The sequence below is a fragment of the Nerophis ophidion genome, linkage group LG24 (assembly GCF_033978795.1).
Source record: "Nerophis ophidion isolate RoL-2023_Sa linkage group LG24, RoL_Noph_v1.0, whole genome shotgun sequence".
Taxonomy (NCBI): Eukaryota; Metazoa; Chordata; class Actinopteri; order Syngnathiformes; family Syngnathidae; genus Nerophis; species Nerophis ophidion.
In genome coordinates, this window is record NC_084634.1 from 28,878,126 (window position 1) to 28,890,787 (window position 12,662).

The window sequence follows — 12,662 nt, forward strand, 5'->3', positions numbered from 1 at the left end:
GCATTTTTAGCACTCTAATAGACTCAATGCATATATTTATTATTCATTATTAACATTTAGCTATCTAATAGATAATATGTTTAATCTTATGTTTGATATTGTGCCTTTCTTCATTGCATTGCAAATTGGTGCTGCTTTAAAAGTACTTGAATTATTTTAGAAAAAATTTAGCTGGCGGACTTTGGCTAAAAGGATAGTTATTTTTTGTCTCACACTGTTTAGCTCACGAGCAATTTATAATCTTGCTGAGTTGAGATCGCATCATCCAGACGTCCAACATTCCTCCTCTTCAAATGCTCCCGTATACCAAATATTGAGTCATAAAAACAAGATGTGTTTTGCAAAATGAGAACGGTATTCATATTTTTAAGGAGAATATTCCTCCCATTCACTTTACATGTTTTCAGCCACGACGTTGATGAGAGGGGCAGTGTTGACTCTTGTCCCTCTAGAAAAACACGAATGATGACATCACGACTACTATTTTTTCCACAATGGCGACGAATCGTTGCACCCCTACACGTGATGTCATGTCCGGTTGCAGACTAAACACCAGCTCACGTAAAGTCAGTCAAGCATTACTCGGGGCGGGCTCGGATAAATTCCCTCTAAGTGATGTTGCCATTTTCAACACCAACAAAGCAAGTATGCGTAGTAGAAAACACTCAAAATGTAAAGTAAGGCTTCACTGTTCCAAAATGCACCAGTTACTCATCGACATTGGATTTGCCATCGACAGGCTACTGTTAGCATCAGCGATTTTAAATGGTGATTTCAACAAATCTAAATTTGGTTATGAAAACAACTACTACGATGAATTTTACAGTATAAACACGTTGTTGGGCACAACACAACACAGTCAGCTTAATGGAAAAAACTACTTTCTAGTTCGACAGTATACGAAAAGTAGCCAATACATTACTGTAATCTAAAGTCTTGGAAGTGCAACTGCATTGCAAATGTCATAAGAAAACAACATATAAGCAAATTTTTAAATGTTACATTACAAAATAAAATGTCATCAAACAATTAACGTTAATTAAACACAAAAAAGTGCCAAAAATTGGAACTGTATTGGTTTAAATGTGAACTGTACCAATTTCTATTTGGCGCCACCTTTTGGCCTGCATAAATTAGGGTTGTCCACCCCTATGCTTCACAGTAGGTGTAGTGTTCTTGGGATGCAATTCAGTATTCTTCTTCCTCCAAACACGACAAGTTGAGTTTATACCAAAAAGTTCTATTTTGGTTTCATCTGACCACATGACATTCTCCCAATGCTCTGCTGCATCATCCATGTATCCATTTTGGTATAAACTCAACTCGTCGTGTTTGGAGGAAGAAGAATACTGAGTTGCATCCCAAGAGCACCATACCTACTGTGAAGCATGGGGGTGGAAACATCATGCTTTGGGGCTGTTTTTCTGCTAAGGGGACAGGACGATTGATCCGTGTTAAGGAAAGAATAAATGGGGCCATGTATCGTGAGATTTTGAGCCGAAACCTCCTTCCATCAGTGAGAGCTTTGAATGGTTGACCAAATACTTATTTTCCACCATAATTTACAAATAAATTATTTAAAATTCCTACAAAGTGAATTCTTGGATTTTTTTTTCACATTTTGTCTCTCACAGTTGAAGTGTACCTATCAGGAAAACTACAGACCTCTGTCATCATTTTAAGTGGGAGAACTTGCACAATTGGTGGCTGACTAAACACTTTTTTGCCCCACTGTAGTTGTGGTCCTTTTATTGAAAAGGCAGTGCGTTGCCTGACATGCTCTTTGGCTTGTAAATCCTGCAATGTCACAACATGACGACGACGCGCCATCATGCCCGTAAAAAATACAATAAAAAATTAAAGGAGCCAAATTTAAAAATGTGGCCAGAAACGGTACTGCAATCCCAGTCAAAATTCTGTAGTTCCCTCCCCCTCTCCCTGACTGAGGTTGCTAGATACGCAGCCAAATCCAGCTCGACTGACTGGGCTTCTTCAAGGAACTTCAAACTTCCAATGCCTCTTACTAGGGGTTGAGGTGCTGGGACCATACTAGCTGAAATGACAAGCGTTTTGTCAACCACAGATCTCCAACCAACACATTTTACACAGAAATTAGGCTAATTTTAGGAAGAAGTATGTCATGCCTGCGTACAATATCACAACAAATGGCAATCATATGGTTATTGTCAATACAATCAGAAAAGAAAGAATAAAACAAACTACAACCAACGCCAGCAATGGTTATACAATTGAAAATAAGTAGAGCATGCTTAGCAGCCTAATAATGTATGCCAAAAATTAAAGAGGAGACATTTGACCAAGGTATGCATACACTGCAAAGGCTACTGTTACAAACGTTTCGGATTGCCATATAACTTGGTACATGTTGTCCACAATATGCAAACACCAAAGAGGAATTATTTTATCATGTGATTTGGCTTTCTCCATACATCTTACATTGCCATGAGAGCCATGCTAATGTTTCAGCGTATTGAGAATGAAATAGGCACCGACACTACCCATATCCACAAAGGTTTTATTTCTTGAAAATATATTTTTCCCTGTCATTTTGAATACACATCGACATACAGTCTAACGGGCCTATACTGTATTTCCCCGTTAGCCTATACGTCGGTGTTATTGACCGGGCTAGCATGCTAAGCATTCGTTGCACGAACATACTGCTGTGTAAAGACAAGATCATAGTCTGTATTGGACAGTATAGTTTACATACTAAATATCAATTTCCATTTATTACAAGTAGAGATGTCCGATAATGGCTTTTTTGCCGATATCCAATATTCCGATATTGTCCAACTCTTAATTACTGATTACCGTGGAATTAACACATTAGTATGCCTAATTTTGTTGTGATGCACTAAAGCAGGGGTGCCCACACATTTTCTGAAGGCGAGCTACTTTTCAATTGACCAACTCCAGGGGATCTACCTCATTCATATATATCATTTATATTTATTTATTTATGAAAGAGACGTTATTGTTAAGTTAAATGTGTTTAATGAGAATACAAGCATGTGTATCACATAGATGCCTTTCTTTCACGAAGACAAGAATATAAGTTGGTGTATTACCTGATTCTGATGACTTGCATTGATTGGAATCAGGCAGTAGTGATGATAACACCCACATTTTCGAATGGAGGAGAAAAAAAGTCCTCCTTTCTGTACAATACCACGTGAAAGTGGTCGGTTTTTGGCATCTTATTTAACCAGCTTCCATACACTTTACAAGAAAAACTTTGGCGGCAAATTCCGTAGCTTGCTTGATTGACATTCACAGGACCCGAATTCGGGTCTTGGGAGATGACGCTGGCTGCTGCGAGATCATTATCATGAAAAAATGACAGAGAGGAAGGCGAGAAACACTTTTTATTTCAATAGACTCTTGCGCCGTACCTTCCGTCAAAACTCTTAAAGGCCGACTGCACATTTCCTATCTTCACAATAAAAGCCCAGCTTCATGCTGCCTGCGCTAACAAAATAAGAGTCTCGGAAAGCTGAGCGATCGCTTGTGCACGCCAGCTTTCCGAGGCTCTTATTTTGTTAGCGCAGGCAGCATGAAGCAGGGCTTTTATTGTGAAGATAGGAAATGTGCAGTCGGCCTTCAGAGTTTTGACGGAAGGTACGGCGCGTGAGTCTGTTGAAATCAAAAGTGTTTCTCGCCTTCCTCTGTCATTTTTTTTAATAATGGTCTCGCAGCAGCCAGCGTCATCTCACAAGACCCTTGGGTGCCGTGAATGTCAATCAAGTGACGTCTTGGTGAAGATTAATGATCGCTAATTTTTAAGTCTATTTTTTAAAAAGCTTGGCTCGCAATCGACGTAATGGGCACCCCTGCACTAAACAATGTAACAAGGTTTTCCAAAATAAATCAAGTTATGGAAAAAAGTGCCAACATGGCACTGACATATTCATTATTGAAGTCACAAAGTGCATTATTTTTTTAACATGCGTCAAAACAGCAGCGTGGAATTTGGGACATGCTCTCCCTGAGAGAGCATGAGGAAGTTGGGGGGGTTGGGTTGGAGAGTGTATATTGTAGCGTCCCAGAAGAGTTAGTGCTGCAAGGGGTTCTGTGTATTTGTTCTGTTATGGTGCGGTGCGGATGTTCTCCCGAAATGTGTTTGTCATTCTTGTTTGGTGTGGATTCACAGTGTGGCGCATATTTGTAACAGTGTTAAAGTTGTTTATACGGCCACTCTAAGTGTGACCTGTATGGCTGTTGACCAAGAATGCCTTGCATTCAGTTGTGTGTCTGGAAGGCCATATATATTATGTTACTGGGCCGGCACGCAAAGGCATTGCCTTTTAAGGTTTACTGGTGCTTTGTACCTCTCCCTATGCCCGTGTACACAGCGGCATTTTAAAAAGTCATACATTTTACTTTTTGAAACAGATACCGATAATTTCAGATATTTAATTTTAAAGCATTTATCTACTGATATCGGCAGTCCGATTTTATCGGACATCTCTAATTACAAGTAATAAGAAAACATAAATGACTGACAAGGAGAAAATGATCAGATTTGGCGTCAGATGAAAAAAATCTTCTCCGCCTTCAATCTTTTCCCTCTTTCAAAGGCATCCTGATTTTGTTCTTGGCTTTGTCATGAATAAGTTGAGAATCGTAACAAGGCCTGTTAGATTTACTAAGGTCTGACAAGTTTAGTAACTTTACCAGTGGCCAGACGAAGAAGGCGGTGCGTAACTGGCAACCTGTATGCAACACACTCACAGACGTTCTAATTGGTCAAACAGTGGAGGGCGGATCATCGAAATGAAAAGGAGAACATTTCGGGGCCGTAAATCTACATTAAATGAGCATATCCAGTTATAAATGTTACCAGTTATAAATGTTTTCAAAAATATTGATTTATTAATGATTTTTGACATATCAGAGCCATTTAATGATGAATTGACATTAAATTATTACATACAGTGGGGCAAAAAAGTATTTAGTCAGCCACCGATTGTGCAAGTTCTCCCACTTAAAATGATGACAGAGGTCTGTAATTTTCATCATAGGTACACTTCAACTGTGAGAGACAGAATGTGAAAAAAAAATCCAGGAATTCACATTGTAGGAATTTTAAAGAATTTATTTGTAAATGATGGTGGAAAATAAGTATTTGGTCAACCATTCAAAGCTCTCACTGATGGAAGGAGGTTTTGGCTCAAAATCTCACGATACATGGCCCCATTCATTCTTTCCTTAACACGGATCAATCGTCCTGTCTCCTTAGAAGAAAAACAGCCCCAAAGCACGATGTTTCCACCCTCATGCTTCACAGTAGGAATGGTGTTCTTGGGATGCAACTCAGTATTCTTCTTCCTCCAATCACGACGAGTTGAGTTTTTACCAAAAAGTTCTATTTTGGTTTCATCTGACCACATGACATTCTCCCAATCTTCTGCTGTATCATCCATGTATCCATTTTGGTATAAACTCAACTCGTCGTGTAGCGATGAAGTGTAAAGAGCATGTGATGAAAAAGTTCAACTGGTGGTGACTGTTGTTCCTCCATGTTTGCTGTGTCCTGCAGTGCGCGCTTTGGAGAAAGTGAAGGGCTCGGCGCAGCTGCAGAGTAACTACTCGTCGTCCGACAGCAGCCTCTACACCAACCCCAAAGGCAGCGCCGTGTCCGCCTTTGACGGCGGCTCAGACTCCAGCTCAGAGTCGGAACCCGAGGAGCCGCCCAATCGCAAGAAGCTGCGCGTGGAGGCCAGCTAAAGAGCGTCTGGACCTTCGACGCTTTTCCACCTGACGGCCCCCACCACTACCGACATCACCACACCCACCGCTCTGGCTCCTCCCCCTCACTGGGCGGGCTCGCACTGGAGACTCATGACCCCCTCAAACGTCCCCACACCGCTACAACCATAAGATGGGGCAGGTCTTTGCCCCCTTATGCAGTTTACATCGATATCATCCCGTCTCGCAACAATCCAAAACCCAAAAAGAGGCAGCTCGGCTACTTGGGGACTTTTTGAAATGTCCCCTTAAGGTAGCCCCGCCCCCTGCCAGGGTCCACGCGAGGGAGGAGCAAACGCACACCAGACCTACTCCTAAACACTGCTAGATTATATATTTTTGGTTTATTTTGTTATTCAACATTTAAAAAAACAAACAAACAGCCTGGTTAGAACGTAAACAAATCCTGGGACAAGTTTTTAAAATGCTAAAAATTTCTAGCTTTTCCACAAAAGAATGTCAGCGACACCCGCCCACCTCAGGCTCACTGGATCGCAGATGTTTTCTGCTGTGACACATTTGTTAAGACATTAAAACAATGGATGTTTTGAATGAAAATATTCCTAAACTTGTAACGTATTTTGTCCTTTAGCTTGAAGTAGTGAATGACTTTAGAAGGCTGAATACATTAGGCAGCTTGTTTTATAGACCCCTTGAACGAAAACAAACAACAAAAAAAGGATGTTGATTGGATGTTTTCAAGCTGTAATGTATGTTCTGCATTTTGTAGTCGTCATCTCACAAGTCACGAAACGGCGTCACTTCAACCGGAATGTTCCAAAGTAGCCAATCCGCGCCCCTCTTGTCGATGTGTCATGCTTTACAAAGTCCAAAATGTCGCTGAATCCCCCAGAGGGGGAACGAGGAAGCATTTGAGAGTGTGTATTTTGTTTCCATTCAGGATTAGAATTGGTGTACCGGGTCTTTGTTTTGTTCGATTCCATTCCATGGAAATTACAAGTATGTTGTACATACTGCCAACAATTGTCTTGCAAGTTGAGGCCTACCTTTATTATGAGACTATAAAATAAACTATTTTATCCTTTAACACGCTTCTTGCACTTCTTGGGCTATGTGAGGACTTGCACAGATCGCTGCTTACAAGTAAGTAAAGATCCTCCGCAGTATTCAAAAGATTTATTTCCTCAATCATAGTGTAACTTTCTTATTCCAGTGTGGCCACCCGTGACTTGGCCGCCATTCGGTGCCTGGACGTCCGCACCGAGAACTGATTAGGACCTAGGAGTCTTCTGAGGCACCCGACGCTCTGTCGTCGCTGGAGGTCCGTGTCGGGGCGGGCAGCCGGTGGAAGTGTTGCAAGGCCTGAGCCACCTTCTCTGGGCAGATGTTGTAGACGGGATGCGTAGGAGCCTACGAAATCAGAGAAAGACGGTGAAAAGGTAGTTTCCACACTAAATCATCGCGGTTCAAGCAACATATCTCGCAGCGGATTACAACAAATCATGGCAGAAATGCCAGCAGTAATTACCTCCGCCATGGTGTGTGCTCAAGAAGTATTTTGACAAAGCTTAGGAAAGAAGAGATTACATTTAGGGTCTGATTTAGATCATTTTTAGTAAGTTACAATAGATTTAAAACCCAAGGCCCAGGTGCCAGATCTGACGTCACAACAATTTATTTTTAAAAGCCTGAAAGTAACAAGCGCCAATAAAGTACTACCGGTATATATTTTCTTACTAAATGTATTGCTTTCTTTATTTTGAACAGAAAAAAAGTGTACTCCCTGCAATTGCATACTTTTTAAACTTTAATACCTAATAATATAACAAATATATTTAAATGCAAAAGAATTTTGGTTGGAAAGCAGTAATGTATGAATCTGTAATGTTAGTTACATTTGTAGGAATTTAGGCTGAAAGTAGTTATTTTTAATACGAATTAACAATTAGTTTTGTCATTCCTAATAATATACTTCAAAAATTGTTTAACATGAAAATAAATATGACCTTTGATTTCCAAGCGAGTTGTCCGTTGAATTGTAGACTAGTAGTGACAATAGATTTTACGCAAAAAAAAAAAAAAGTCTGCTCAGTCGCCATAAAAAACAGTTACCTTTTTTCTATTTACAGTAGTACACCGTAAAACCAATAACCATAGATTTTACTGGAAGAAAAAAAAAAGGCTGCTCCGTAGCTTCAATTTTTACATTAAAAAACAGTGGTACCATTTTCCATTTTCAGTAATATGCTGAGAAAAACCCACTGTAAATTCTACTGGGGACGGCGTGGCGCAGTGGAAGAGTGGCCGTGCGCAACCCGTCACTGGTTCAAATCCCACCTAGAACCAACCTCGTCACGTCCGTTGTGTCCTGAGCAAGACACTTCACCCTTGCTCCTGATGGGTGCTTGTTGGCGCCTTGCATGGCAGCTCCCTCCATCAGTGTGTGAATGTGTGTGTGAATGGGTAAATGTGGAAGTAGTGTCAAAGCGCTTTGAGTACCTTGAAGGTAGAAAAGTGCTATACAAGTACAACCCATTTATTTATTTATTTTACTGTAAAATTCTGGCAACAAAGCTGCATGTCTACGGAGTGTGTAAAAAGTATAAAATATAATAATATAATAGGTGAATCCTTATCCATTTATATCCATATTGTTATGTGCGGCCCTTTAGGAGAAGTCAATGTGGCCCCCAGTGAAAACAAGTTTGACAGCCCCGCCCTACAAGATTTAACTTGTTTGTGCGTGCAAGTGGCGCCGCCACCACCTGCAAAGACAAAGACAGTGGATGGCTGACAAGAGGGTTCACTCTGTTTTTTTTTCCATTTTGCTACTGATAGCTCCAAAAAGTTATGGGTGGATTTTAATGAAACATTCAGGAAATTTCAGAAATGAGATAAGAAACAAGTGAACACATTTTCCAGATAATTTCTACCACGTTGCGAGCTTCAGCGTGTGTGTGTGCGTGCGTGCGCGAGCAGCTCCACTTCCACCCGCAGAGACAAAGACACTGGATATGACTAACAGGAGTTATTTGCACAATTTGAATACACTTTCAGGACGTGTCAGAAATGGGATATGGAACATTTTGGGGCTGACGCTGATTCAGTATGTTTGTGCATTTGGGAAATCTGTGCTCTTCTAGTACTTTTCTAATTATTTAAAATTTGAAAATTCCAAGCATTTAAAAAAAAATTAACCTCAGTATGAAATACACAATACCAATCTGAATTATATTTTCCCCCCATAACCCTGCAATGTTTTTTTTATCCACTGTAATGGACCTCGATGAAATATAAATATCTGTATTACACAAAGGGGTCCATTAAAAACCACGAGAGAAGTAGGTCATTAAATTTTTGCGGTTACTGTGATTTTAAATGAGGAAATTGTTTAATTAATAGTTAAGATACCACATTTTCCAATGTCTTCTGTGGTGGTCATTAAATACTTGCTGTTACTACTTTTTCATCCAAAAAATATGAAGCTGGCTGCTGCAACAAACGCATGCAATTATTTCAGGCTAAATTAGGCCAATGAGTTTACATACTGCCACGGTTACAAAATAACATTTTAAAGGAGTATACGTTTTTTTTTAGGATCTGAAGTATTTTTTATACAATGTCAGATAAAAAAATATGTTTTACATGTAAAAGCTACTTCAGCCTAATACATGAAATTATTAAAAAAAAAATTTATACTTTGGGGTTTCAACCATTTAATAACTGGGAAGTTATTATAAAGCCAGTTTTTTTTTTTTTAATTGAAAACAAACTATAATAACATCTTTTTCTTTTACAAACACTATCCCGTTTCCCCCCGGCTCAAAGCCTGTACGTTGGAGTTCAACCCGGTGGACGAAAGGGTAGCCTCCCTCCGCCTTCGGGTGGGGGGACGGGTCCTGACTGTTGTTTGTGCTTATGCACCAAACAGCAGTTCAGAGTACCCACCCTTTTTGGGAACGCTCGAGGGAGTACTGGAAAGTGCTCCCCCGGGTGATTCCCTTGTCCTACTGGGGGACTTCAACGCTCACGTTGGCAACGACAGTGAAACCTGGAGAGGCGTGATTGGGAAGAATCGCCGCCCGGATCTGAACCCGAGTGGTGTTTTGTTATTGGACTTTTGTGCTCGTCACAGTTTGTCGATAACAAACACCATGTTCAAACATAAGGTTGTCCATATGTGCACTTGGCACCAGGACACCCTAGGCCGCAGTTCCATGATCGACTTTGTAGTTGTGTCATCGGATTTGCGGCCTCATGTTTTGGACACTCGGGTGAAGAGAGGGGCGGAGCTTTCTACCGATCACCACCTGGTGGTGAGTTGGCTGCGATGGTGGGGGAGGATGCCGGACAGACCTGGCAGGCCCAAACGCATTGTGAGGGTCTGCTGGGAACGTCTGGCAGAGTCTCCTGTCAGACAAAGTTTCAATTCCCACCTCCGGAAGAACTTTGAACATGTCACGAGGGAGGTGCGGGACATTGAGTCCGAGTGGACTATGTTCCGCACCTCTATTGTCGAGGCGGCAGATCGGAGCTGTGGCCGCAAGGTAGTTGGTGCCTGTCGGGGCGGCAATCCTAAAACCCCTTGGTGGACACCAGCGGTGAGGGATGCCGTCAAGCTGAAGAAGGAGTCCTATCGGGTCCTTTTGGCTCATAGGACTCCGGAGGCAGTGGACGGGTACCGACGGGCCAAGCGGTGTGCAGCTTCAGCGGTCGCGGAGGCAAAAACTCGGACATGGGAAGAGTTCGGGGAAGCCATGGAAAACGACTTCCGGACGGCTTCGAAGCGATTCTGGACCACCGTCCGCCGCCTCAGGAAGGGGAAGCAGTGCACTATCAACACCGTGTATGGTGCGGATGGTGTTCTGCTGACCTCGACTGCGGATGTTGTGGATAGGTGGAAGGAATACTTCGAAGACCTCCTCAATCCCACCAACACGTCTTCCTATGAGGAAGCAGTGCCTGGGGAATCTGTGGTGGACTCTCCTATTTCTGGGGCTGAGGTCGCTGAGGTAGTTAAAAAGCTCCTCGGTGGCAAGGCCCCAGGGGTGGACGAGATCCGCCCGGAGTTCCTTAAGGCTCTGGATGCTGTGGGGCTCTCTTGGTTGACAAGACTTTGCAGCATCGCGTGGACATCGGGGGCGGTACCTCTGGATTGGCAGACCGGGGTGGTGGTTCCTCTCTTTAAGAAGGGGGACCGGAGGGTGTGTTCCAACTATCGTGGGATCACACTCCTCAGCCTTCCCGGTAAGGTTTATTCAGGTGTACTGGAGAGGAGGCTACGTCGGATAGACGAACCTCGGATTCAGGAGGAACAGTGTGGTTTTCGTCCTGGTCGTGGAACTGTGGACCAGCTCTATACTTTCGGCAGGGTTCTTGAGGGTGCATGGGAGTTTGCCCAACCAGTCTACATGTGCTTTGTGGACTTGGAGAAGGCATTCGACCGTGTCCCTCGGGAAGTCCTGTGGGGAGTGCTCAGAGAGTATGGGGTATCGGACTGTCTTATTGTGGCGGTCCGTTCCCTGTACGATCAGTGCCAGAGCTTGGTCCGCATTGCCGGCAGTAAGTCGAACACATTTCCAGTGAGGGTTGGACTCCGCCAAGGCTGTCCTTTGTCACCCATTCTGTTCATAACTTTTATGGACAGAATTTCTAGGCGCAGTCAAGGCGTTGAGGGGATCCGGTTTGGTAACCGCAGGATTAGGTCTCTGCTTTTTGCAGATGATGTGGCCCTGATGGCTTCATCTGACCGGGATCTTCAGCTCTCGCTGGATCGGTTCGCAGCCGAGTGTGAAGCGACCGGAATGAGAATCAGCACCTCCAAGTCCGAGTCCATGGTTCTCGCCCGGAAAAGGGTGGAGTGCCATCTCCGGGTTGGGGAGGAGACCCTGCCCCAAGTGGAGGAGTTCAAGTACCTAGGAGTCTTGTTCACGAGTGGGGGAAGAGTGGATCGTGAGATCGACAGGCGGATCGGTGCGGCGTCTTCAGTAATGCGGACGTTGTACCGGTCCGTTGTGGTGAAGAAGGAGCTGAGCCGGAAGGCAAAGCTCTCAATTTACCGGTCGATCTACGTTCCCATCCTCACCTATGGTCATGAGCTTTGGGTCATGACCGAAAGGATAAGATCACGGGTACAAGCGGCCGAAATGAGTTTCCTCCGCCGTGTGGCGGGGCTCTCCCTTAGAGATAGGGTGAGAAGCTCTGCCATCCGGGAGGAACTCAAAGTAAAGCCGCTGCTCCTTCACATCGAGAGGAGCCAGATGAGGTGGTTCGGGCATCTGGTCAGGATGCCACCCGAACGCCTCCCTAGGGAGGTGTTTAGGGCACGTCCAACCGGTAGGAGGCCATGGGGAAGACCCAGGACACGTTGGGAAGAATATGTCTCCCGGCTGGCCTGGGAACGCCTCGGGATCCCCCGGGAAGAGCTAGACGAAGTGGCTGGGGAGAGGGAAGTCTGGGTTTCCCTGCTTAGGCTGTTGCCCCCGCGACCCGACCTCGGATAAGCGGAAGATGATGGATGGATGGATATCTGACATTAACCAAGAAGCACATTTACAGTCCTATATTTCATTTTCCTGAGAGAACTCTCCTGAAGGAATCAATAAATTACTATCTATCTATCTAAAGGCACCCTTGTAGGAAAAGACATGTACTTTTGCTGCATGCTTTGAATGGGAAAAAGGCTGGTGGATGGAAAATGACAACTAATCCTAAAATAACCAGATTGCATTTGTTTGTTCAAATACCGTATTTTTCGGACTATAAGTCGCAGTTTTTTTCATAGTTTCGCTGGGGGTGCGACTTATACTCAGGAGCGACTTATGTGTGAAATTATTAACACATAACCGTAAAATATCAAATAATATTATTTAGCTCATTCACGTAAGAGACTAGACGTACAAGATTTCATGGGATTTATCGATTAGGAG

The 12,662-nt window shown here is 43.3% G+C and overlaps 2 protein-coding genes across 12 annotated transcripts in view; one reads left to right on the forward strand and one right to left on the reverse strand.

Moving 5' to 3' along the window:
- The window catches only part of LOC133542258 (protein max), a 38,504-nt gene extending 31,684 nt beyond the window's left edge, over positions 1-6,820 (forward strand). For all 10 annotated transcript variants that reach the window (XM_061886204.1, XM_061886202.1, XM_061886200.1 and 7 more), the window contains one exon: positions 5,564-6,820. In XM_061886204.1, the coding sequence (XP_061742188.1) occupies positions 5,564-5,751 (188 nt within the window). In that variant the 3' untranslated portion in view covers positions 5,752-6,820. The remainder of the gene's footprint in view (positions 1-5,563) is intronic.
- A 74-nt stretch (positions 6,821-6,894) lies between these two features.
- The window catches only part of fntb (farnesyltransferase, CAAX box, beta), a 31,143-nt gene continuing 25,375 nt past the window's right edge, over positions 6,895-12,662 (reverse strand). The window contains exon 12 of one of the 2 annotated variants that reach the window (XM_061886197.1): positions 6,895-7,143. In XM_061886197.1, the coding sequence (XP_061742181.1) occupies positions 7,012-7,143 (132 nt within the window). In that variant the 3' untranslated portion in view covers positions 6,895-7,011. The remainder of the gene's footprint in view (positions 7,144-12,662) is intronic. The other variant, XR_009804105.1, reaches the window with a different exon arrangement.